Below are 26,637 nucleotides of genomic sequence, written 5' to 3'. Positions count from 1 at the left end.
TTGATAAGAGATTATTTTTCGTGCTCACATAACTGACAACATATATTTGCTGATATTTTAAACACGCAGCTGGAAAATTCAAGTTCAACTTGATTTGAATTTACAGAATGGGATACACGCCACCGTGCAAATTGACGAGTGTGTTTCTGTAAATTAAAAATTATTTTACGATTGTAGTTTTCAACTTTCCGACCGTCCCTGAATAAAATAACCACGTGATTTAACACGGAAGTAACTCCTGCTTGACCTCAACATGTCAGTCGCTTCTGATTGAATGGGATAATGTTTTTGTGTGTACGTATCTTGAAATGAAACCCCCTTTAATGGTTTTACAAGAAATAATATAAGTACTGGTATGATGGATACCAATTTGTTGTACTGGAAGAACCACGGAGAGGTAATTGAGCAAATTCAACTTCTTCAGCATCATTTAGTAAAATAATCGTTCCATATGTACTTGTATGCATTGTGTAAATATTTACCTGGAAACGGATGTATATACATTCATTTGACACAGTATACATTTCTAATTATGAACATGTGGTATTTTGAATTTCAGTCTGTATTTAGTCGCTTAAAAATCTGGATACATCTTCTGGATCCATCCATTCTGCTCACATCAAACGTGAGTATCGGGAAACCTCAGTGAAACAGTGTTGGACAGTATTGATGGGGAAAATGAAGCTTCAGATTTGCTTTATGAACCAGTTGTATTTTTGGACTCGTCTACAGTCGATTGCACTCTCCATTCAACATTCGTCTGAAGTTACACTGACTTTCTGTTCCTCAACCACCTTTTTATTTAATTTCACAGCGCCACAGAGAAGAGTAGAAAAAAACTGGTTTCTGAGGCAAATTTGAAGCTTCATTTTCCCATTACTACTGGAGAGTGATGTATTGGTAAACTGATGATCTCGTTCCTTTCAGGCAGAAATACAAGAAACCCACACTCAACTCAGTAATGCAGAAAACTTCAACAAAAAGGTCTGACACGCTCAACGTTTACTTATCTTTTTAACCCTGTAACTACTACAGTTATGTAATATTTTTTTCTGTTTGCTCTTATTGCCTGTAGGATGAACATGCATGGAACATCTCTATTGTAAGTTATACAGGATACACATCTTTGTGTACCATGGACTTTGAATTCAATCAAATGGTTCTCAATCATTCATTGTCTTACAATTAAAGCTCATATTCAGATTTTAACGACCATTTTGTCTTAACAGTCATCCATCCATGCTGATTCTGGTTCTGTGCTTCCACTATTTTTCCGCCCTCCAGGTACATGAGGAGCACATGGCAGCACAGTGATGTTGTAGACTTATATTTAGTAATTTGTAGATGTCAGTTTAGCAAGCACGTCCACCTTACAGTGCAGAGATGCAGAGTTCAAATTTCACTGCATCTAATGATCCTGCCCGTCTTGTTTCTTTGCAGCGTTTTTGCCATTTGCATCTCCTTTGGTATGTCCGTCATATGTAATAGTCTGGCAGTTGTTGGATGAATATTTAAAAATGTCTTAATTTTCAGGTAGTTGTCAGCTTTTTGCCACATAGAAATATCAAACCAACTTTGTTCTGGCAGGTATGAGACTTGCCGTATTAATCTCTTTTCTAAATTATGTGTTTCATGGTATTTGATTCTCATAAACCAAACATCTCATTTCAGTTTTTGCTACAAAGTTACACTGCCGGTTTCAACTATGCAAACAGAAATTGCTCATCAGATAAGGTAATGCACTTTTTCCAAAGCTGCTACAAAGCCAAATGTACGAAATAAAATGACTGCGTAAGACCTCTACCTCAACTTGTGCAATGAAATGACTCATGAATGAGAACTTGGCACCTTTTTTTTTCCTTATCTGCAGGGTTCGACGCCGTCTCCGAATCAGCTCCTCTTGATAGCAGGCACAGTCTCGTATGCAACATGCGCAGGGGTAAGGACAGCAGTTATCAACTGTAGAAATGTTTTGTAGTGGAACTGGAAAAGTCACAACCACAACGTTGGGTGCACCTGCGCAATTTACTGAGATAGAGTTCAAGGGTGAGAGTTTGAAGTGATTTGAGTATTTTTAAAGGACAACCGATGTCACTTTTTTGTTTCCTGACATCAGAAAAAACGTTTTATAGCATGTAAAATACACAAAAGTATGATATTTTTAGTCAAATGCAAAACACCAATAAAAATGACTTAAAGTGTCTAAAAAGTACTTCAATTCGAAACCGAAAGTGGCCAGTTTCAAAAGGTCCCGCCCCCATGTTTGTGGTGTCACGGCAAGACGTCTTGCCTTACTCGAGAATCAAAACAACGGCTTCAGATTCGGAGAAGATGCTTTCTTGTTACTCATTCAGTTATGAATATGATTCAAATAGTTCTGAAGAAGAAAGCATACATGTTTGCAATCGATGAAAGAATTTATTCCGTGTCATTTTGAGGCATCAGGGGTGGGAAATGTAGCACTAAAATAGAGGCCGAAAATGGCGACACAGCTTCGTGTAAGGAATTAATCAGCCCGTATCCACATTAATTCCTGATTAATTCCTTACACAGAGCTTTGTCACCCTCTTCTGCCTCTTTTTTGTCCTACACGACGTTTTCAGACCAAAGTACAGCAAAATGCATTGACGTGATGGAAGGACTGCTACAATGTGTCCTTTTTTCGGTCAGGGGCGTTCCTTCAATGACGTAACGTACGGACTCGTCACCAACTCAAAAACAAAACTTCCAGAATATTCAGCGCGAGTCTTAAAAGGTAAAATATAGCTATATGCGGTGGAATCTTTGTAAAATACGCTCAGTAGAAGTCATTTGAAGACATTTTACAAATTATGGACACAACTTGTCCGGAGATGTCGGTTGTCCTTTAAAACAAGTAATGAATTAGTTAAGTTTCAATTCTCCGACGTCATGTTTACCCAAATACTTGTTGATTGTTCAGACTGACACATGGAGGAGAGATATAATAATAATAATAATAATAATAATAAGAAGAAGAAGAAGAAGAATAAGAATAATACATTTCATTTCTAAGCCCCTTTCAAAACTCTCACGGTCACTTTACAGTCACAGGATCAGGTTTCTTTTCGGTAGGCGAGCAGCGACAGCCACACGCGTCAGCGTTCACTCAACCCGGAAGTAACTCAAATAGATGGAAAGCTAGCTAGCTAGATAATAGATAGCTCGCGAGATATTTAATAGAAAGCCAGTTAGCTAATAGATAGCTAGCTAGATAGCCAGCTAGCCTGATAGATAGCAAATAGATAACAAGCTAGGTAGCCAGCCAGATAGCTCGCTAATAGACAGCAAATAGATAGCCAGCTAGGTAGGCAGCCAGATAGCTAGCTAATAGACAGCAAATAAATAGCCAGCCAGATAGCTAGCTAATAGATAGCCAGCTACGTAGCAAGCTAGGTAGCCAGACAGATAGCTAGCTAATTGACAGCAAATAGATAGCCAGCTAGGTATCAAGCTAGGTAGCCAGACAGATAGCTAGCTAATTGACAGCAAATAGATTGCCAGCTAGGTAGTATATTTTACCTTTTTCTTAGACTTTAAGTCCTTTCTACATTGTCAGTATGAGTGATTGTCGATGTTTATATCCTATACTTTTTTTGTTGCAGGCCCTGCCTCAAATTATTGTGAACCGACTTGGTATCAGAAGTCTATTCATCCAAAATTTCTTTCGGATCTTCGTACCAATCCCGCTCTCAGGTTTGTCATCTTTAAAAATGAAAGCACTTTGCTAAATACATCTATATTTATATAGTAACATTGTTGTTGGTAGGTTTCTTCATACCTGCCAAACCATTTATGATTTTTTTTTTTATTACGAAAACATTAAACAACAGATTATTTTCAGAATTTTATATTGGTAATTTTTTTTAGCTCGAGGGGAACCAGTTTGTCATTATAGGATGTCCAAGCTATTTCAGAGCAAAACACGTTTTGTCTTGACAGCCGCGCTCGCTTTCTTCAACGTGTTAACCATCAGAGGGAACGAATGTGAAAATGGCATCCAAGTGTTTGATTCCAATGGGAATTCTGTCGGCCTATCAAAAGCAGCGGCAGAAAAGGTAATCGAATACAGTGATACCTTGGCTTACGAACTTAATTGCTTCCCAGGCAGAGTGTAAGGCGAAAAGTGTGTATCCCAAAAATTAATTTCCCATTGGAACCCATTAAAATGAGAATAATCCGTTCCCAGGTCCCCATAAGAGATAATTTTCTATTTTGTAATTTTCTCAGCCTTACAACTACACAAAATAGACCTTATTTTATGTATAATAAATATGCGATGGTATTTTAATTAAAGAAATAAACTGTACTATATGATAAAGTCATTTTATTTACCTTTGTGATGGTCGTTGATGGCTTGATGGAATGGAGTGGCCGGTTTCATCAGGATTAAACACTTAATGAGGAACGTAACCTTCTTTCACCATCTTGAGGAATGGTCCCTTGGAGGTTCCTCATCAATTGTGTTGTGTTTAGCTGGGTTGATAGCTTTTTGCATCAAGTGTACAGATGGCTTGTGCGGGTTGTTTGTGGAGCCTGATTGATGTGATATTTTAACCTTGCAGTCCACACTATGCCTTTGAACTATCAAAGTTGAAACTCTCACTGTCCTCTGCCTCTCTCTTTAATGTTTAAACCACCACGCCTCACTGCTGCGTTCTTGACCAATCACGTGGCTTTAACCGAAGACTGGAGGCAGGGAATAGAGGACAAAAACAGTCGGCTGCCATTTTGTTGTTAGAAGAATGGGCTCGTTCGTGAACGACACATCACTCATTGAAGCAGCTCTGTGTACGAAAAAAGTTTGTATGTCAAGGTAAAATATTCATACATTTAACGTTCGTAAACCGAAAAGTTCGTAAGCCAAGGGGTTCGTAAACCGAGGTATCACTGTATATATCAAAGTTGTTTATCCGTTGTAACACGTTGTTTATCCTCACGTTTGCTCTGGTGTGTTTATCAGGCTGTGGTGGAAACTGCATTATCAAGAGCAGTACTGTTTGGCACAACTGCTGCTGTTCCTAATCTTCTGATCTCCGTTTTACAGAGGTTAGCAGAGTCTAATATGAATCATCATCAGATTGAAATTGGTGTATTAAACAAATTCACTCCTGCAGAACAAGAATTTTCCAGAAGAATGTTATGCTCGTGGCTCCCATCCGTCACATAAGTGTAGCGTTTATCCTCGGCCTGATGATCCCACTTTCGTTCAGTCTCTACCCCCAATTGGGGATGGTAAGATTCTCGACGTCCTCTCCATTGAATTGATTGACATGAGCTTAGTGGACACTGACCTTGTTCTTCCAGATAAGAAAAGAAAATGTTGATGAAGACCTACAAGCCAAGGTGGCTGGAGAACAGTTATACTACCACAGAGGACTTTGAGTAAGTTAAATACAACCAAACCTACTAGCCTAGGATGTAAAATGAATAAGCAGCACGTTTTTTTACATATTACATGTAATTAATAAATGTATATCAGCATATCAATCAATGTTATATACACATGTGCTCAAACTGTATAAGTACAGTAAATGCAACCATGATATCATGAATTCTATACACTGAACTATTTAATCATATACAGAGCTACTTAACTCATTCACTGCCATTCACAAATTTATTCGAGAATTAAAAATATGACAGAGCCCCATTCCGAATTTGTTCGGGTTGTTTTTTCATGCTTGGGTGCCCATAAAGCGCTGGAGATGGCCTCTGGCAATGTTTGTTCTTTTCCGCAAGGGGGCGGCATTTCCCTTTTTTCCTTGTTCGCACTATGTTCCAGCTTCAGCTCTTTTTAAAGCGCTATATACACCAATATGTATGTATTGTATTTTGGCCCCCATTTCAAGCTCATATAACTCCAGACCCATATACTTTAGGAATTAACTATTTTTTTTCCTAATGAAAGAAGAGAGGCTAAGGATCCTAACGCTGTATTGAATGTTTATGTCATCCTAAAACTCAATATTCTGTGGGTCCTGCAATTCAAGTGACAATGACAAAAACCCTGGCACTGGAGTGGACACATTTTTTGCACATTGTCTGGCAGTGAATGAGTTAACTGTCCTTCTGGCAAATGTTAATTATTAACAATTATTAACAGTTAATAAGACACAATGAAATTAAACACTTGTATCATCAAATCCATAATGATTAGCAAATCAATAGAAAAAAACGACGGACTGTATTATTACTGTTATCACTATGGCAACCAACCCAAAGTTTGTTTTTCCCAAAACAGATGTGGAAAATTTGACTATTTTCTTCCCATAAATGAAGTATAAAAATAAATAACCCAGAAAATGTTCTGTTACAAGCTTGTTGCTGTCAATGTGTCGACGACTTAGCGCTTTATCACTGTGACAACACACTTCTTATCATTTCTATTGTAACTGCACCCAAATTCAGGCAGCACTGCTCCCTCAAAACAGGCTGAACACATTTTTTTTATATATTTGGGGTGTTTGGACATAGAGCTTAGCATAGGGATATTTTAAAATATTCTATTTTGTGGGAAATTATTCATTGTCTTTTTAATAGCAAATATTACCAATATTTTCTACTGAGAATCACTGCACAATGTATTCCCAGCATGAAACAATGAGGCACAGTGACCTGTTGTAAGACATAAAACAAAGGCATACGAGCAGATACAACTGGATCTGCATCTGGTTTTGGAATCTGACGTTTTTTAAGAACACTTCTGTGTAAGCTGCTCTCAGTCGTTCGTACAGGAGTGGTCCATCGATGAAAAGGTTTCTTCAGCCGTCATCTGTACTTCTTTGAAGGTGTCGGACGTTTCGCTCCTCATCCGAAAAGCTTCGTCAGCAAACTAAAGTTGTGCTGGTCCCTATATATATCCCTAATGGACAGAGGTGGCGGTGTTAGACCTCTGCTCTGATAGGTCCTTGCTCAAAATTTGGGGGGGAGCAGTGGACTACTCCCTGAAGCTAATCGAATGACTTCTTTTGTCTTTCTGTCTGATTATGTTCTATGACTGGCTCTGATTGCCCCATTCGCTATGGGATCACCTCATCAGTATGACAAAGCCTACATGGTAACGATCTAAGAAGTCTGCTATAAGAACGCTTCAAATTAAACCTCAAACCACCATGGCGATTTAGTGAAGGATATATATATATATATAGGGCAAGAGCTACCAGCACAACTTTAGTTCGCTGACAAAGCTTTTTGGATGAGGAGCGAAACGTCGGACACCTTCAAAGAAGTACAGATGACAGCTGAAGTAACCTTTTCATCGACACTTTTAAACTCATACCCCACCTAAAAAAATACATACATAACTGCCACATTTGGCATACTTTTCTTGTCATATTCAGGATCTGCTAAAGTGACAGTCATAAACCTTTTCGATATCAACTGAAAACCTGTCAAAATCTTCTAAAAGTCTTAGACCAGTAACATTTGTTCAGCAGCAGCCAAATGGAACAGGAAGTTTTCCGTCGCGGGAGGGAAATTTTGCTGCTTTAAATGTTCCAGAGTGATTTTTGAGCCTTCACATTGATCAGCCAGGGTCCCTAAATGAGCAAGAATCTGTTTGGTCTTCAAAGAAATGTCCTGAAATTGACAATATGGGCATCACACATGGTGGGGGTGAAAAGTGTATCCATTCGTTCCATCTTAAAAACAAAAACATAACTCTTACCTTAATAACGTGACTATCTGACCTCTCTGTATCTTCTGCAGACTGGAGAATAAGATGGCCGATGTCCTTGTGTAACTTCCCCATCATCATAGCATCTGCGTTGGAACACATTTATTGTCATTTTCCCACTGCTTGCAGTCGAAATACTCATGAATGCAGTACTATTGTGTATCTTTACAGCACCTTTAGCATCTGGTGACACAGTGATGGTGCTGTCTGGGAGATTCACATACACATCAAACAGGTCAGACCTGTTGCTCACTTCTGGATCGACAAATCCTGCTATATACCCTGTCGGGTGGGGGGAAAAATACACATGAATAACTGTATATTAATCCCCTACCATGCGAAAACAAAGATTACGTTGATCTCACTATTGCAATACAGTATACTATTATAATTCACTGGATATGAACTGCGTTTTTTTTAACAAGGCTGATTCGGCTGTAACTAAATTAAAGGGGGGGGGGGGGATTCCAATCTTTTAAAAATAAAATCCTAAAAATATAGGACAACCGACACCATTTTTTGTTTCCTAACTGACATCAGAAAAATGTTTTATAGCATCTAAAATACCTAAAACACGCAGGCTGATATTTTTAGTCAAATGCAAAACACCAATAAAAATGACTTAAAGTGTGCAAAAACTACTTCAAAATGATACCGGAAATGGCAGAGTTTCAGAAGGTCCCGGAAAGACTTCTTTAATCGATTGCAAACATTTACGCTTTCCTCTTCAGAACTATTTGAATCATATTCATAACAAAAAAGCATCTTCTCTGAATCTGAATTCTCTAAAGCCATTGTTTTGATTCTGGAGCAAGGTAGTTTGTGAATGCGTGACGTCACGAACAAGGGGGCGGGACTTTCTGAATCTACCCAGTTTCCGAGCTCATTTTGTGGCAGTTTTGGGACACTTAAACTCATTTTTATTGGTGTTTTGCATTTGACTAAAAATATCAGCCTGTGTGTTTTGGCTATTTTAGATGCTATAAAACGTTTTTCTGATGTCAGTTAGGAAACAAAAAAATGGTGTCGGTTGTCCTTTAAGTTCAAATGAACCCTTCAGTTGTTGAAATGTTGTCTTCTTACTCGAAAGGACGTAAGAATATGACAAAAACGTGTTTGAAATCACATTTTCTATACGTCAGCAGCGACAGTCAATCGGCATTCGAGAGCATATAGATAAAATAAAATGTTTACCTGCTAAAACAATACTGAAAATGGACGAATGACGAATGGACGAATTTTACCTGGGCATTTGCTGAGATGTTCCAGTTCAGTATCAGTCAGGTGCACATATGGATGCAGAATCGACCAGTCTTTCCTATGCCACGATAAAGCAGGAAGCACTCTAAAAGACAAGATTCACAGTGTGAACATGTACAGCTAAAATGACTACCACTACCACGTGAGGTCAATAATAATTACATTTAAAATGTAATACAGGTAACATCCGAGTTACAACCGGGTTCCGTTCCCACAAAACGGTCGCAAGTCAAACGGCCGTAAATCGAACTCCATTCAAAATGGCCGACGTGACATTTACATGACAGTATTGTATACGATATCAATCTGTTGTTTTTAAGCAACATTTTCTATTGAATACTATTATATACCAAACTGTTTATAGTTCATTTATAAATTTGATAACTTTTAGTGTCATTTTTATCATTTTATATTTCATATTATCGATTTTTATTACTGTATAACTACCTGTAACTTATACAAAACTGTTTACTGTACAGTTCATTTATAAATGTTATACTTAGCTTTTAGTGTAGTTTTTATCATTTTATATTTCATATTATCGATTTATATTTACATTTTATATAGTGGGTTAAAGAAAACACTAATACAAAAGGAATACAGCTGTTAAAAAATCGCTCGATCTGCTAACGGCCAGAAGAGGTCGCCCGACACACGCGCTCGGACTCAGGCGGACACCGAAGGAGAAAAGCTGTGTATAGTACTACAGGAGACGTTGGCGAGACGGTATCCGCACTATATAACTACTGTACTGAGTGTAGTCATGCAGTAGATTGCTGTACGAGTGCGTTGCCCGCTGCTTGCGCGTTGCGGTGCCAGGCATGGAATAAAAATAAATACATTTTAAAAAAGGGTCTGGCGGTCATGGTCGTAAGTACGGGTGGTCGTAAACCGCGCCGGTCGTAACTCGGATGTTAGCTGTATTATTATTATTAGCACATTTACCTTGTGAATTCCAACAATGCTTCAATTCGAGGATGGTGCACGGCGATCCGCTTTTTCAGTATGACAGCGGTGTAAAGGATAATGGTCTCCATGCCAAACTGAGACACCACATCTAAGATAAAATGCAGGTGCGGATTTATGTCTGTCTTACCTACTATCTAGTTATCTACAAATGCTGATTAGGAGGGAAAAATATGTTAAAATGAGGTCATAGTAGCAATCATCAGCTTGATTTGGCTTCTTCAGTTTCTAGTTTGAAATTATTACAGAACTGTAACACATAACCCACACGTTATTTAATCATAAAATGGGTTAAATTGGTAGAAGTTCAATCTGTCACTCCATCCCAAGAAACACTAATATTTTACCTCACTTTCAATTAAAATCACGTGACTGAACTACAGTAGAAATCACATTTTACACCCCTACCTTTGATTGATCCTGCCAGGAAGGCTTTTCGGATATCGTAGTCCTGAGTTAAAAATGAGCCATTTTCTTCACTCTGGCAAATACCTTTGGTGAGAACAGCGATGTACACCTCCATCATTTTCACCGGACTGCCATATTTGATGTACATCCTGAATACCAAATCTTTATTAACGGTGGTATTCTGAAATGGTGTATTAGTTCACTAGCGTTGTTACATGCACAGTACTGTACCTGCATAGTATTCGATTGAGTGTGGCGTATTTCTCAGGGTTGAAGTCTTTTGCTGTTATAACCACTGACAAATGAGTGACCTAAGTAAGGAAGACAAAACTTTATTTATTAAAAAAAAAAAGCACATCCTGTGCCTTTGTTGTTATGAATGAGCAAAGTACCTTCTTTAGAGGTGTAGGCTCCTGTACTTCCAGTGAGCTAATATAGTACCAAGAACGACAGAATTGGCCAAATACAAATGTGTGAAAATCGTCATTATTCTGTGTCAGGCAGCACTTGCTGAGCAGGATTTGTCTCAATTCGGCGCTCACCGCGGGATAGCACCAAACCCACAGAGTGTCCCCGTTGACATCTTTTTCTGGGGACGACAGTACGAGACATTAAATGGCTGGCTGTTGAAAACATACTTGTGTAACACAGGAACCTCCAACTCACTGCTCAAATGCCGTTTGCGGGATTATATTTTGCAACTGGATACTTGACATTAAAGTGTAATGATCATGTAGTTAATATTTTTTTCGTGTTGTTTTGATTTTTATTCATTCACCAGCTACCACACTTGAGGCTCAATACACCAAAAACAGAGATAAAATACATATTTCCATAGTTCCAGCCATGCCCTTTTCAAAACCCGCATTGAAGAGGGAGAACAGCCAATTTCAAGAAAAACAGTCGATGTTTTTTTTTTTTTCAACACAGAACCATTTCTTGAATGCACTGAAAAAGAATGCTCAATAAATCATTTCTTAACTAGGAATGCAAAGTACCAGCGAGATATGAAAGAGGACGGGGAGACCAATCTCTAATGATCTAAATTGATATTTGATTGACTCCAGCGGTGACCCACATTAAACCAGTTTTAAGAATACTGTAGTAGCGACAAGACAGAACATGAGAATTCCGCTATGGAAGTAATTTAGTTTACGCTGCTATCGTGTGATTCTTCAGCACAAACTGCCTCCGCGATTCGCTAATCTGTAATGAAAAAAAAAAACGGAGGTAAAATATTGGCTTGATAATGTTAACTTACCAATCAATCCAACGCTTAACATAGACTGTGTTTTAGTTGCTGCCATATTCCATTCCTGGATAGTTTTAACTAATTACAGATACATGTTCGGGGCACAAAATCGCATGAAGATGAAGATGCTACTGTCAAGCCACAGAGATGTAAATGCGATTCAAATGCAAAAAAAAAAACTCCAAGTGGATGCTGCAGTCATGTGATGGGATCACAAGCGCGATGATATTAACGAGTTGTTACATTTGCTATAAACCACTTTTCTGCTTTGGGTTTATTTCTTCCCTTTTCCGGGTCAGGAGATCTGACACGTCACGCATAACCAATCACATTGTGGGCGTAAACCATGGATTCCAGGCTACGTTTAAATGTTTTAAATGATGCACTTCGGCCTAATCATTTATCAATAAAATGTATCTAAATTTATTTACATTCTCCTTCAGAGATATAGAAATTTCTGAAACATTGTGTCAAGGAACGCGCACTTTAAAGGATGTTGTACATACGGGAGTTTCAGAGTCGATCACGGTTGCCAGATATTCTGAAATCCCCTTTTCCTTGTGATAACTATTTTTAAGACATATCTTTCAAAATTGACCAAAATAATTAGATTAATCAATAACTATTAAAATATCGAATTTTTCTATAAAATATAGCCCACGTATACCAATTATAAGTATTTTATGTAAATTGTGACTTTTGATGGGGGACAGGGCCTGACGCACTTGGCAACCTGGGGAGGCCGCTCACGAGGTCCTTCCTTTCTCGGGCACCGACGTCTCCGTGCGTGAACCCGTGGCCTGTATCGACTGGTGGATTCTTTCAAAATACTTCTAAATTCGGAGATTTGATTAGAAAAGCAAGCCATCAAGATGCCGGCGTATTTTCAGCGCCCAGAAAATGCTCTGAAACGAGCGAATGGTGAGTAGAAATCAGTTTTTTTCTCCAAGATGGCGCCTGCGTATGCAGCCGTCAGCAAGTGCTCTCACGGGCCATGCTTTTTGTTGTTGTTTTTGTCCTGTTATTGTTTTCTTTTGTCACTTTGTGTTGTTGTGCGTCGTGTGGAACGGTTACGGATTGTTATTCAGCATTTTTGGCCACGACAATCATCAAGGAGGAGACTGCTGAGCGGCTGCGGCTTTCGGCAGCATGAATATGCCAGTGCTGTTTTTGAAAGGGAGGAATGTCGGTGCCATTTGACTGTCAGCTCTGGGGCCATTGTGCTTTTTTTGTGCCTGTAATGGGCAGCATCTTCACAGCCTCGCTTTGTTCAGCGGAAGGTCGGTGCTGTTGGACAGTCTGCGGCTGGATGGATACATGGCTTGAGGAACTCGCGATAAGAAAGGAGCGCAGAGCGCCGATGCGTATACGGAACTGTCGCGGGTTGGAATTGAAGCGGATTTATGAGGGACAGGAGATGTGAGGCAATCTATTTTCGTCAATGGATGCTACAGCTGCGTGTTTGCTTTCAACATTTAGCTTGTAGTCGTCCTCTTTCATCTGGAACTGCTTCATGTAAAAAAGAGGGTACAGAAAGTGCTTTATGGATGTCTCTGTATCTTTGTGTTGTCATGTCATTTGTTTTTTTTTTTTTTTTTTTTTTTGTTCTTTTGACTTCAGGACGGCGCCGCGAGAGTGGCTGCCTTTCCAGCAGTTCCTGTATTTTACTCTTCTACCTTCATTTCTTTCATAACTTTGCTGTTGTGAAATGTAAATTTCTCCACTGTGAGACTAATAAAGGCGAATCCAATCCAATACAGCACAGATGAAATTACTGTCCTCTCGGACCCAGCATGCAAGGCGCTTATAATGACTTTAACAAACATAATAAACATGAAAACGGCAATTTGCCGTGAGAGGGGAGCCGCCTCATGTTCACGCACCGCCATCTTGGGGAAAAAGAAACAAAAATAACAAATAATATGACAACACAAAGACACAGAGTCATTCATTCTTGCTGTACCCTGTTTGTGATGACATGAAGCAGTTCTAGATGAAAGAGGAAAGGATCAAAACATCCTTTCCAGTAGTGGACGTCACGGTGGAATTTGAACAAAGAGGGGCTGTGAAGATGCTGCCCATTACAGGCGCAAAAAAAGCACAATGGCCCCTGTGGTGTCCAGCGATGACAGTCGAATGGCACCGACATCCCTCCAATTTCAAAAACAGTCCTGGCATATTCATGCTGCCGAAAAGGCGCAACCGCTCAGCACAGTCTCCTCCTTGATGAATGCCGTGGCCAAAAATGCTGAAAAACAATGTCACGCATATTTGACAATAAAGCTGACTTTGATTTGTCGTGGCTGTTGTAGCGGTTAGCCTTGAACCGCCTCGTCACCCTTTGCGGTGCCAATGCTAATGCTAGCTATTTACTGGCGCGGAAGAAGTCACCATGCGTAGTTCAGCCATTTAGCGACCCAGGCCGTTATCAGGGGATGTGACAATTTAGCCCAGAGACAATTTGAAGTCTGACAGTAAAAGTGATCCTACAGTCAATTTTGTCCTTTCACAAACGGTGACGATGTATATGCTAATGTGTTCGAAGGGCCCTGCTGCGTACCAAAAAAATGTCATTTGACAAGAGGTGATCCGGCTCTGCCGAATTGATTGTCTGGTTAAACAGTTATTTCATTTTTATGTAATGTACAGAATTTCTGGAAGTTGGCAAGAAACTACCTGCGTTGGATGTGCTGTACGATGTCATCAAGAGCAAGAAACATCGAACATGGCAGAAGATCCACGAGCCCATTATGCTCAAATATCTGGAGCTTTGCGTGGATCTTCGCAAGAGCCACCTGGCAAAGGAGGGCCTCTACCAATACAAAAACATCTGCCAGCAGGTTGGGTCATGGAGTGTAAATGGTGTGTCCTCTTGTCTAAGCTTTTCAGACTCTCACATGTTTTGTTTTCTTGTACTATCAGGTGAACATCAAATCTCTCGAGGATGTGGTTAGAGCTTACTTGAAGTTGGCGGAGGACAAGACCGAAACGGCGAAAGAGGAGTCTCAGCAGATGGTCCTGGACATTGAAGATCTGGACAGCATCCAGACTCCAGAAAGGTGAAGGGAGTGTGTTTGGATTGTAAGTGTTGATTCTACTTCAATAGTTAGTCTTAATATTTTTGCTCTTTGTTGTCTACGTTCAGTGTGCTCTTGAGTGCTGTGAGTGGAGAGGACACTCAGGATCGTACTGATCGTCTGCTCCTAACGCCGTGGGTGAAATTTCTGTGGGAGTCCTACCGCCAGTGCCTGGACCTTCTTAGAAACAACTCCAAAGTGGAACGCCTGTACCATGACATCGCTCAGCAAGGTACTGTTAATATTAATCGCATGTTGACATTTTTTGGAAGGCATGTCCTCAACCGTGTTATCTCTTTTGCAGCATTCAAGTTTTGCCTTCAGTACACCCGAAAGGCAGAGTTTCGCAAGTTGTGTGACAACCTGCGGATGCATCTGGGTCAGATTCAGCGACATCATAACCAGAGCACTGCCATCAATCTGAACAACCCCGAAAGCCAGTCCATGCACCTGGAGACGCGCCTGGTGCAGCTTGACAGTGCCATAAGCATGGAGCTCTGGCAGGTGTGTTCAGAAGAATCTCGTTTACTATGAATACCGTGAGATTTAAAGTTATTGTAGTTCTTCTGAACGTAACTACTGGACATGGAAATAATTTATTCCAAGGTCAGTGTTTCCATCATAACTTGTGACTCTACTGCCAATAATTTAAGCGTGGATTGGATTGGATTTGCCTTTATTAGTCTCGCAGTGGAGAAATTCACATTTCACAGCAGCAAAGTGATAAAAGGAATGAAAGTAGAAAAAGAAAATACATGAGCTGCTGGAAAGGCAGCCCCTCTTGCGGCACCGTCTTAAAATCAAAAGAACAAAAAAAAAACAAATAATATGACAACACAAAGACAGTCATTCATTCTTTAGCACTTTCTTCATAAAGCAGTTCTAGATGAAAGAGTGGATCGGGGACATCATGGTGGAATGTGCACGTCGACTATAAGCTAAATGTTGAAAGCAAACACGCAGCCGTAGCATCCATTGACAAAAAGAGATTGTCTCAAATTTCCTGTCCCACATAAATCTGCTTCAATTCCAAGCCGCGACAGTTCCACATCCGCATCGGCGCAAAAATGCTGAAAACAATCCGTATCCATTCCACACGACGCCCAACAACACAAAGTGACAAAAGAAAACACAAAACAAGACAAAAAAAAAAAAAAAAAAGGGCAAGGCTCATGAGAGCACTTGCTGACGGCTGCCTACTCGGGCGCCATCTTGGACTTGGGCAAATATGACAAATATTAAAAAACACTGACAGATACAGTAAAGTCTCGTTATATCGATATTCAAGGGAGTCCGAAAAAATATCGATATAACCGGGACTATCGATATATCCGACCCTGTTTGCATGTAATTTTCTCAGTGCGTGCATAGAAATAGTATCGATATAACCAGGACTATCGACATATCCGATATCGATATAACGAGACTTCACTGTAGTTGAGGTAGCCCCAATGTGCTGAGAAAAGTGCCCAGCAAAAATATTTTGTCTTTCCAGGAAGCATTCAAGGCCGTTGAGGACATCCACGGCCTGTTTGCCCTGTCCAAGAAGCCACCCAAACCGCAGCTAATGGCCAACTATTACAACAAAGTGTCAACTGTGTTTTGGAAGTCCGGAAATGCACTTTTCCATGCGTGCACCCTCCACAGGCTTTATCACCTCTCCAGAGAGATGCGCAAGAATCTCACACAAGAGGAGATGCAGCGGTATGTTTTATTCATTTTTTTTTAAATTAATACTTTCGGATTTTGATGAAGACAAATTTAATTCTAAATACCAACTCACTCCACCATTAGAATGTCTACCAGAGTCCTTTTGGCGACTCTCTCCATTCCCATCACCCCCGAGCGCACCGATATCGCTCGGCTGTTGGACATGGACGGCATCATTGTGGAGAAACACCGCCGTCTTGGAACCCTCTTGGGCCTTCAGGCGCCACCGACCCGCCAAAGTCTGATCAATGACATGGTTCGTCAATTATAGGAATGTTTTCTTCAATCTTTTAGATTTGTTGAAATTGTTCAAAGTAGATAGTTCCGGGTATACAACTACGACCAGTACTACTATTAGTACTAATACTACTAATACCAGTGCTATTACTAGTACTACTAGTAACCCTACTACTATGAGTACTAGTACAGTACTGGTACTAGTACTGGGACTTGTACTATTGCTACTAGTACTACTACTAATAGCACTACTAGTAGTGACATCAGTACTACTAGTACTACTACTAATAATAATAATACTAGTAGTACTACTACCAATCATAATAATACGACTACTTCTACGAGTAGTAGAGGTACGAATAATACTACTAATAATAATACAACTAGTCGTATTAGTACTACTACTGCGACTAATAATAATAATACTAGTAGCAGTACTAATAATACTACTAGTAGTAGTAGTACTAATAATACTACTACTAATAATAATAATACTACTGGTAGTAGCGATGAGAAGGTTTCTTCAGCCGTCATCTGTACAAAAGTGAAGGTTTCGGACGTTTCGCCTCCTATCCAAGAGGCTTCGTCAGCGAACATTGGTGACGAAGCCTCTTGGATAGGAGGCGAAACGTCCGAAAACCTTCACTTTTGTACAGATGACGGCTGAAGAAACCTTCTCATCGATGGACCACTCCTGTACGACTGAGAGCTTACACAGACGTACTGGTAGTAGCATTACTACTAATAGTAATACTAGTAGTTGTACTACTAGTATTACTACTAATAATAATAGTACTACTAGTACTACTATGATAATAATAATACTTTTCATTTATAAGCGCCTTTCAAAACCTTGGAGGACACTTTATAGTCACAGAATAAGTTTTTCTTCATATGCCGCTTAACTTTGTAAACGACATGTCTTGGATTTATTGAAAGACATGTTTTTAAATGTGCCTTCCAGGTGCGATTCAACCTTTTGCAATATGTTGTACCCGAAGTCAAAGACCTTCACAACTGGCTTGAAGTCGACTTTCATCCTTTGAAGCTCAGTGGAAGAGTCACCAAGGTAAAGCATTTGAGAGCAACAAATTTGGCAAATATAGTAGTTTTACCACAATTAAAGTATTATAAAATCCATACTGTATGCCAGTTGTTGTCAATTGGTAATTTCCCAATTCCCACCCCGAAATCTCATTTGTTTTGTTTTACAGGTGCTGAATTGGGTGAAAGACCAAGGCGAGAAGGAATCTGACCTTCAGCACTATGTCCCTCACCTGCAAAATAACACCATCTTGCGTCTCCTGCAACAAGTAAATAAAAAAATAATGTGTTTTCTTGAAAACCACTGAGTTTGCAATCACACATTTGCTGGAGTAGATTCATATTTTGTGTCTATGATAATGAAGGTCGCACAGATCTACCAGAGCATTGAGTTCAGTCGTCTGGCCTCCCTTGTTCCATTCGTGGATGCCTTCCAGCTGGAGCGCTCCATCGTCGATGCGGCCAGGCACTGCGATCTGCAGGTAAGGATCATTGATCACACTACCAAACAAGCGTTGGCTGTCATCATCAAAATTCTGTGTTCCCTCCATTATGAAGGTACGAATTGACCACACCTCGCGAACGTTGAGTTTTGGATCGGACCTGAACTACTCGACGAAGGAGGATGCTCCAGTTGGTCCATTCTTGCAAAACATGCCATCGGAGCAAATAAGGAACCAGCTTACTGCTATGTCTGCCTCTTTAGCCAAGGCCCTGCAGGTCATCAAACCTGCCTCCACCCTGGTGAGCTCAACTTATTCTTTGCTAAATGACCTCACATTGCAACAGATGTGGCTTGATTGTGAAATAGATGTTGTATTCTTCAATGCAAAATGTTAACTAACCATACTTCTATCTTTTAGCAAGAGCGTGAGGAACAGAGCCAACAGGCAATAGCCGCTTATCTGAAACACGCCCGAAAAGATCATCAGCGTATCCTGGCTCGCAGACAGACCATAGAAGAGCGTAAGGAGCGCCTGGAAAGCCTAAACATCCAACGCGAGAAGGAGGAACTGGAGCAGAAGGAAGCAGAGCTGCAAAAGGTTCGCAAGGCTGAGGAGGAGCGCCTGCGCCTGGAGGCCAAAGAGAGGGAGAAGGAGCGCATTATGCAAGAGCACGAGCAGATCAAGAAAAAGACCGTGCGAGAGCGCCTGGAGCAAATTAAGAAGACAGAATTGGGAGCCAAGGCCTTCAAGGATATTGACATTGAGGTAAAGTCCAGCTACTCCATCCCTGCTCTTTCATATCATCTCCGTATTTGTAGCAGTTATATGGTCATTTTCGCTAAGATATCTCATACATAACTTTTTGGCGAGCAGGATCTGGAGGAGCTGGATCCCGACTTCATCATGGCAAAGCAAATGGAACAGCTGGAGAAAGAGAAGAAGGAACTCCAAGAGCGCCTGAAGAATCAGGAGAAGAAGGTAAGGCGGAGATGTTTTATTGGTGACGCCACTCATCTTTGTACTGGACTCACTCGCTTTCTTTCTTTCTTTCTTTCTCCCCGCAGATTGACTTCTTTGAGAGGGCTAAGCGACTTGAGGAAATTCCACTTATCAAGCAGGCCTATGAGGAACAGCGAATCAAGGATATGGAACTGTGGGAGCTCCAGGAGGAGGAGCGGGTTCGTTAGAAGATAAACTACTATCTACGCATTAAGCCCCTTCCAGATTTAAACATTTTTTTTTTTTTTTTTTTTTTTTTGCAGATCAGTAACATGAAAGTGGAACGGGAGAAGGCCTTGGAACACAAACAGCGCATGTCTCGCATGATGGAGGATAAAGAAAACTTTGTATCCAAAATAACTGCCGCTCGGAGCTTCATTTATGAGGTGAGATAGAAGGCCTACATCGGTTTTGGGTAGTGTAGCGGCAATTTGTCGCTACTTCAGCAAGGCATGAAGATTCTTAACGTGTTTCTTTGCTTTCTCAATGACGACAAAAAGACAAGGCTGTCATCGTTGATCCAAAAAAATGTTCACTTTATTTTCTTGAACAAAAACCAAGGCTCATAAAAACATGAAAAGTGTAGTGAGTAAAAGTAAAAAAAAGTGACTATAACTTCGACATTGGCCTTTTAAGCTAACACAATGCTAACATGCTCTTAACACGATCTGATCACATGACTTCAGATGGTGACTTCAGACGATCTGTCAGTTTGATCAGGTGACTTTAGACCAGGGGTGTCAAAGTCATTTTTTGCCGCGGGCCACATTGTAGTTATGGTTTCCTCTCGAGGGCCGTTATGAATTTGGGGAACCCATTAGAATGTTTAAATCCCTTCAAATATTACATATAGAGCACACAGCAAATTAATGAATAACACGTTTTCAAATCTGAAGTCAAGAATAATGACTTTTATTGTGGTTGACATCCAAAAATATGACATTTTGGCTCAGATTTTAGCAATCATCATGGAATTTAACAAGTTTGATTTGCTTTCGCGGGCTGAAAAAAAATGATGTGGGGGGCCGGATTTGGGCCGCGGGCCTTGACTTTGACACCCGTGCTTTAGACGATCCGATCAGGTGACTTTAGACCAGGAGTGTCAAAGTCATTTTTTGCCATTGGCCACATTGTCGTTAAGGTTTCCTCTCGGGGGGCCGTGATGAATTTGGAGAAGGCATTAGAATGTTTAATACCCTGCACATATGACATATAGAGCGCAAAACAAATGAATGAATAAGTCAAGAATAATGACTTATTGTGGTTTACATGGGACAAATTGAAATTTGGGTTCAGACTTCAGCAAGCACCATGGCACTTGGCATGCTTGATTTGCTTTCGCGGGCCAAATAAAATGATGTGGCGGGCCAGATTTGGACCCCGGGCCTTGACTTTTTGGACACCATTCTTTAGACGATCCAATCAGGTGACTGCAGACGGCCTGATCGGGTGAATTCAGTTACTTACATCAACGTGTCATGGTCTTTTTTTTTTTAACGGGCTAAAGACAGGATGACTAATGGAGCCCAGATACCTCAATATCGCTTCTAAATTTATCGTAAGTCAAACAGCAATAAAATTGCACCTTTTCAAAATCAAATTATACAATTGTTAACGATAACAATTTTTTTTTTATTGTAACTTGCATTTTTAGTATTTTTATAACATATAAGACCATATGAAATTGAACATTTAAATACAGAATGACTTGTGGATTTCTACCTGTGGCCTATTTCTGTCGTAACTTAACATTCTTCAACAAAGAAAACAACCAATCATCCTGTCAATAAAAAAACTAACAATACTACTACTACTAATAATAATAATAATAAAGGGGAAAAAAGTTATCAATAGTGACAAGTTTCCCATATTTTGGATTTATATTTGTGAATTATCTTGACATGGCCAGATTTGTGGTGTCATTCGTTCATTCATATAAAAATCCATTTGAATCAAAATTTCCTTCTGGCTCGACAACATAATCGAAGCATACTTTTTAACATGTGCTTGGATTTATTTTTATTTTTTTTTTTGTAGGAGAAACTGAAAGCATTCCAAGAGCGCCTCGTTGAGGAAAGGAAAAATCGTATGGAGGAAAGGAAGAAGCAGCGTAAAGAAGACCGGCGTAAGGCTTTCTACCTCCAAAAAGAGGAAGAAGAACAGCGTATTCAAGAGGAACAACTTAGGAAAGGTAATGAGCTTCGTTACACTAAGACTATCAAAGCATATTTTATTTGACTTCTTTTATAGTAGAAGCCATTTTTTTCTGTCGTGTGTTGAACTTGAAAAAGTTAATGTCCTCTCCCCCTTTTAACTAAAACCTTGTGAGTTTACATTGACATGTTGGTGGCTGTTTTTCCTCTCAGAACGTGAGGAGCAAGAACGCATTGAACAAGAGCAGCGAGAGGAGGAAGAGCGAGAGTACCAGGGGCGCCTGCGCAAACTCGAAGAGCAGGAACGCAAGCAGCGTGCCCGTCAGCAGGAGATCGAAGAGCGCGAGCGCCGGCGTGAGGAGGAGAGACGCATCCCGGATGACAAATCCAAGGTTCAATTGTCTACATGCGTTCATCATTTATTCTCAATATTATATTATCGTTTTAAATCGACCAAACACTATACTGGAAATGTATTGTTAGTTTTATTGTGAAGGGGACATTTTTTTTCTTGGTCTAAACAGGACTGGGGTGAGAAAGAAGAGGGAGGGTGGCGGAAGCGCACTGAGGGAGAATCAGAGTGGCGTCGTCCTGTTGCTGAAAGGTGTGTTTCCCCTTCTACTCGTTGCTTGCAGGAGTCTGCGCTCTTCTAAAACGTGGACTCTGTGTGTGTGTCTAGGGATTGGAGGCAAGAGGGCCGTGAGGACGACAAGGACGAGAGAGATTCTTTTAAACGAGAAGGTCCACAAAGGGGCGGGGATGACAGAGGACCTCGCAGGGGCTTCGATGACGATCGAGGTCCACGTCGGGGTGCAGATGACGATCGTCCACCCCGCAGAGGGATGGACGACGACAGAGGCCCACGCAGAGGCTTTGACGACGATCGCGGACCCCGCCGCGGCTTCGACGACGATCGCGGACCCCGCCGCGGCTTCGACGACGATCGCGGACCCCGCCGCGGCTTCGACGACGATCGCGGACCTCGCCGCGGCTTCGATGACGATCGCGGTCCTCGCCGCGGCTTTGATGACGACAGAGGGCCGTGGCGTGGCATGGATGACCGTGGACCAAGAAGAGGGGGCGATGACGACAGAGGTGGAAGAAGAGATGACGGTCCGCGTCGTGATCGCGATGATCCGGATGACCCCACGCCTTGGAAGCCCCTCGGTAGACCAGGTAAGCATTTTGCCATTGAGTCCAACTAATAAGTGGGGACTAAAATTCAATCAATCCACAGGGTAATTTAGTTTCAGAACTGCAGTCAAAAAGAAGTTGGGATTGTGACTATCAGAAAATGTATCATCGAATGCTTTTTACCTGTCAAGACACAATCCAAGGCAATTTAAGCATTGCAAACCTGTCAACCTTGGCTAATAGCTGCCCTCATAAATGATTACAATTCCCATATAAAAGTTGTAGGACGCCGTACATTATTTGAAATGATTAAAAAAAAAAAACGCTAACGCAAGCTGAAATGCAGTTTACTGCGCATGAGCACATTATGCTTTCATAATCGACCGGATCAGCACTAGAAACGAAGTGTTGGGTCAATGGAACATGAGACTTGCTTTTGGCTACATTTTCCACGTGTCCGGCTCTTTCGATCGTAAAATCCACTTGCAGCAACTTTTACGTCCTTTTTACACGGAACGAAAACTGAGCACCTTTTGTCGATGATCTTATCCATCCAGCGTATTTACCTTGGAGACTCTCCCATTCTTTTTGGTGGCGACCCGATCCTAGAGTTTTTCTCTTCTTACTTGGTGGTTCTCCCATGCTATGTTATAACTACTTGATTCCTCGATTGCAACACAAATGCCGGACTTCAAATACGGAAACGGAAATACAAAATCCAACGAAAACAATGGGACGCGCATATCATGCTTCATCGACAAAGAATCGATAACCGCTGACATTTTTTTTATCGTATAAAAGTTGTTATACGGTGTACACAATTCAAAATGATGAAAAAAACGTATAAAATATGGGGTTGGCAGGTATGGCATTGGATGACGGCCAACATTAGACCCAAGAACAGCATTAGGACCTTTTTAAAGCAGAAAACATACTATTGCACATCTTCCAAATGACCATTGTCATTTTAATGATTTTCTGCTTCTGGATATGATTGCTCATGAATTGATTTGACAGTCACTTTAATGTCCTGTCCAAACAATCTATGTATTGATTTTTGTTGTTGTTGGTTAATTTGGTTATTTGTCCGAATAATTTGTGCAAAGCTTGAAAATTGGTGGATCACGAACCTTAGGGTTCCGCTCTACTTGATTTTGATCAAATGACAAATTGAGGGCTCATGGTTCCAGGTGGTTGGCGTGAGCGGGAAAAGGCTCGGGAGGAAAGCTGGGGGCCTCCACGTGGCGGTAACAATGACAACCAAGATGACGACGAGAGAGAGAACCGACCCAATGACCGCTTCAGAGACCGGCAAAGGTGAGTTTGACTGAAATCGAAATCGTTGTCTTTAACTCGTTCACTGCCATTCCCAAATTTATTCGGGAATTAAAAATGTGACGTGGAGCGCCATTCCCGAATTTGTTCGGGTTTTGGTTTTTCTTACGGGGGAGCTGATAAAGTGATAAAGTCAGACCTCTGGTGATGTTTTTTTTCCCTTCCACGAGGGGGCAGGATTTGGCTTTTGTACATTTTGCAGCTCATATTATTCTAGACCCATATAACTTGGGAATTAACTCTTTTTTCTGATGAAAGAAGAGAGTCTTAGGTTTCTTATGCTGCATTGAATGTTTATGTAGTCTTAAAGGACAACCGACGTCACTTTTTTGTTTCTTAACTGACATCAGAAAAACGTTTTATAGCATCTAAAATACCCAAAACACGCAGTATATTTTAATTCAAATGCAACACCAATAAAAATGACTTAAAGTGTCCAAAATCTGCAAAAAAATTGAGCTACGAATTTGCCATTTTCAGAAAGTCCCACCCCCAGTTCGTGACGCCACGCCAAGACGTCTTGCATTGCTGGAGGATCAAAACAATGGCTTCAGATTCGGAGAATATGCTCTCTTGTTACACATCCAGTTACGAATATGATTCAAATAGTTCTGAAGAGGAAAGCATACATGTTTGCAATCGATTAAAGAATTTATTCCATGCCATTTTGAGGCAACATTGAGGAGAAATGTATCACCAAAAAAGAGGCAGAAAATGGCGAACGTGTGAGGAATTAATCAGCCCGTTTCCACAGGCTGATAAATTCCTTACATGGAGCTTGGTCGCCCTCTTCTGGCTCTTTTTGGTGCAACATGACGTTTTCAGACCAAACAAGTACAGCAAAATGCATTGACGTGATGCTACACGTCAACTGCTACAATGTGTCTTTTTTTTTTTTTTTTCGGTCAGGGGCGTTCCTTCAGTGACGTCACGTACGGACTCGTCACCAACTTCCGGAAGACTTCCGGAATATTCAGAGCGAGTCTTAAAACGTTAAATATAGCTATATGCGGTGGAATCTTTGTAAAATACGCTCAGTAGAAGTCATTTGAAGCCATTTTACAAATTATGGACACATCTTGTCCGGAGACGTTGGTTATCCTTTAAAAGTCAATATTCTGTGGGTCCTGGAATTCGAGTGAAAATGACAAAAGTGGAGTGGACACATTTTTGTACATTGTCATTTGAATTAATGTGTGTGATTCCAGGGAAGACAATGGCTGGAGGAGATCAGAAGAAGGAAGGAGCAGTTGGCGAGATTCGCGCCGAGATGACAATGACCGTCGTGACGATCGCCGTGATGATCGTCGTGACGATCGCCGCGGAGAACGTGATGATCGTCCACGCGACAGACCTCGCCATGATGATAATCAGAGAGCTCCACCGAGAGAGCAAAATGACGGTAAACCAACCATGTGCTTGTTCTCTAATGACTTCACCAAAGTTTTTGGACATGTTTTAGTTGGTTTGGGACCTTTTAGTAAATGAACCACACTTCAAACAACAACCAGTAGATGGCGTCGTACACCCATGAAAATAGTTATTCTGCATTGCTACAACTTAGTTTGAGCACATTTCTCATTTTATAGACAGCATTTCGAAAAAGCAACCTTGTTTCTGCAGGAGGCGCTTGGCGTCGAGGCGGGGAAGAAAAACGTGAGGAACGAGAAAGACCCAAGGAGCGCGAGCAAGACAAAGAAGCTGAAGGAGAGAAAAACTGGCGCGCAGACAAAGACGCTCGTCGCACTAAGAACGAGACCGATGATGATGGCTGGACCACCGTACGCCGCTGAGTGCTAACATCTCCAAATATGGCGGAAAGATACATTAGATTAGCCTTTGGTAACTGAGTCCTTCTACAGCTCAATTTAAGCTTCTGATATGCCGTGTATTCATTTTCAATTAAGTGTCATCACTCTTTTTTTTCTGGGGAAGAATATTCTTTTTACGAGTAGTTGACTTTCAGCAGTTTGTAAAAATTGAGGGCTGACGTAAACCATCACCATAGATATGAATTACCCCCATGGATTTTGCGTCTCATCCATGTTATCATATAGCATATTGGACAATATATCAACCTAAGCTCTCAATGCAAACTCTGTGAGTAACCAACTGCCTCTTTTAAACTGTCAACTTTCACATTGGTATTCAAAAATCGCTCTCTTCTACCAATGTTGGGGAAATTAACCAATTCACATCATTTATTAACAAATGAGTGAAATGTTGGTTTTGTAGTGCATGCTTCAACGAATACATTTGTCTCATCTCAGAGTTTTCTGCTTCTGCCGCTTCAGTGACAATGGTGTTATTCCAAATTGCATGTGAACAGATAAAGGCTTTATTAAAATTGTTTCACCTCCACTTGTGTGTGTATATATATATTTTTTTTTTCAAATGTTGGCTGTGACAGCCTTCATACCAAACCTTAATGAGGAGAAATGAGATATTGGCTCACTTATTGATACCGTAGCTGAAAAGTAATGATGACAACAAATAGCAGGTGCATTTGTTTATTTTTATTTTCCTCCCTGGAGTTAAATGGGTAAAATGATATCATCTAATAACAGAATTTGTTTCTTTATTGCAAGGATATCCATAGAATGTACTGGCTGGGCAGTCATACAACCCACACTCATACACACTCAACCTTATTTGAATATTTTTATGCTATTCTTTAGCCAGTATTTACATGTATTAACTGCTTACACACAATATAAACAATACTATATAATACACTATCAAATGCCATTGTGTTAGCGAGGAATGTATTACAATTCATACATGATTTGAACAGTAATGCAAATCAGCACTCACACTTTCGAACGTCTGTCTTTCTATACATTAAAATCCACTAGAGGCCAGTAAAGCTCCACGTAGTGCAATTGAACCTTTCACATGTCAATAGCAGGCAAACAGGCTT

General features: G+C 40.6%; 3 protein-coding genes across 3 annotated transcripts; 2 read left to right on the top strand and 1 right to left on the bottom strand.

Moving 5' to 3' along the window:
* Positions 1-227: 227 nt before the first annotated feature.
* On the top strand, positions 228-8,091 carry sfxn4 (sideroflexin 4). Its single transcript, XM_089012453.1, has 15 exons — positions 228-397; positions 560-625; positions 928-984; positions 1,076-1,102; positions 1,230-1,284; positions 1,441-1,466; positions 1,534-1,587; positions 1,672-1,734; positions 1,871-1,939; positions 3,624-3,714; positions 3,961-4,076; positions 4,982-5,067; positions 5,136-5,253; positions 5,326-5,403; positions 7,729-8,091. The coding sequence occupies exons 1-14, from the start codon at positions 356-358 to the stop codon at positions 5,401-5,403; spliced, it is 948 nt and encodes a 315-aa protein (XP_088868579.1). The 5' UTR covers positions 228-355; the 3' UTR covers positions 7,729-8,091.
* On the bottom strand, positions 5,434-11,855 carry dennd10 (DENN domain containing 10). Its single transcript, XM_089012452.1, has 9 exons — positions 11,592-11,855; positions 10,723-10,919; positions 10,562-10,641; positions 10,331-10,479; positions 9,902-10,013; positions 8,941-9,041; positions 7,871-7,978; positions 7,688-7,782; positions 5,434-7,599 (listed from the first exon to the last, which is right to left on the bottom strand). The coding sequence occupies exons 1-9, from the start codon at positions 11,635-11,637 to the stop codon at positions 7,432-7,434; spliced, it is 1,056 nt and encodes a 351-aa protein (XP_088868578.1). The 5' UTR covers positions 11,638-11,855; the 3' UTR covers positions 5,434-7,431.
* A 477-nt stretch (positions 11,856-12,332) lies between these two features.
* eif3a (eukaryotic translation initiation factor 3 subunit A) lies at positions 12,333-26,078 on the top strand. The gene is made up of 22 exons (XM_089012253.1): positions 12,333-12,503; positions 14,232-14,422; positions 14,505-14,641; positions 14,728-14,891; positions 14,964-15,163; positions 16,155-16,363; positions 16,454-16,625; positions 17,571-17,675; positions 17,821-17,919; positions 18,016-18,132; positions 18,209-18,394; positions 18,514-18,861; positions 18,970-19,074; positions 19,161-19,274; positions 19,359-19,481; positions 21,133-21,286; positions 21,462-21,640; positions 21,773-21,852; positions 21,928-22,424; positions 23,573-23,699; positions 24,926-25,119; positions 25,341-26,078. The coding sequence occupies exons 1-22, from the start codon at positions 12,455-12,457 to the stop codon at positions 25,508-25,510; spliced, it is 3,720 nt and encodes a 1,239-aa protein (XP_088868379.1). The 5' UTR covers positions 12,333-12,454; the 3' UTR covers positions 25,511-26,078.
* The last annotated feature ends 559 nt before the right edge of the window (positions 26,079-26,637 follow it).

This window comes from Hippocampus bargibanti, linkage group LG13 (assembly GCF_051943395.1).
Source record: "Hippocampus bargibanti isolate YZ-2025 linkage group LG13, ASM5194339v1, whole genome shotgun sequence".
Taxonomy (NCBI): Eukaryota; Metazoa; Chordata; class Actinopteri; order Syngnathiformes; family Syngnathidae; genus Hippocampus; species Hippocampus bargibanti.
Note: the sequence above shows the minus strand (reverse complement) of the source record. Positions and strands in the feature narration are given on the sequence as shown.

Bases quoted from the DNA above. Each gene is read 5' to 3' on its own strand.
- sfxn4 (XM_089012453.1), top strand. From the start codon at position 356: ATGATGGATACCAATTTGTTGTACTGGAAGAACCACGGAGAG. The intron at 985-1,075 runs GTCTGACACGCT...TATTGCCTGTAG, and splicing joins CAGAAAACTTCAACAAAAAG to GATGAACATGCATGGAACAT. The intron at 1,735-1,870 runs GTAATGCACTTT...CCTTATCTGCAG, and splicing joins GAAATTGCTCATCAGATAAG to GGTTCGACGCCGTCTCCGAA.
- dennd10 (XM_089012452.1), bottom strand. From the start codon at position 11,637: ATGGCAGCAACTAAAACACAGTCTATGTTAAGCGTTGGATTGATTG. The intron at 10,642-10,722 runs GTACTTTGCTCA...TTCCTTACTTAG, and splicing joins AGCCTACACCTCTAAAGAAG to GTCACTCATTTGTCAGTGGT. The intron at 9,042-9,901 runs GTAAATGTGCTA...CTTGTCTTTTAG, and splicing joins GCATTGTTGGAATTCACAAG to AGTGCTTCCTGCTTTATCGT.
- eif3a (XM_089012253.1), top strand. From the start codon at position 12,455: ATGCCGGCGTATTTTCAGCGCCCAGAAAATGCTCTGAAACGAGCGAAT. The intron at 18,133-18,208 runs GTAAGGATCATT...TCCATTATGAAG, and splicing joins CCAGGCACTGCGATCTGCAG to GTACGAATTGACCACACCTC. The intron at 21,641-21,772 runs GTTCAATTGTCT...TGGTCTAAACAG, and splicing joins TCCCGGATGACAAATCCAAG to GACTGGGGTGAGAAAGAAGA.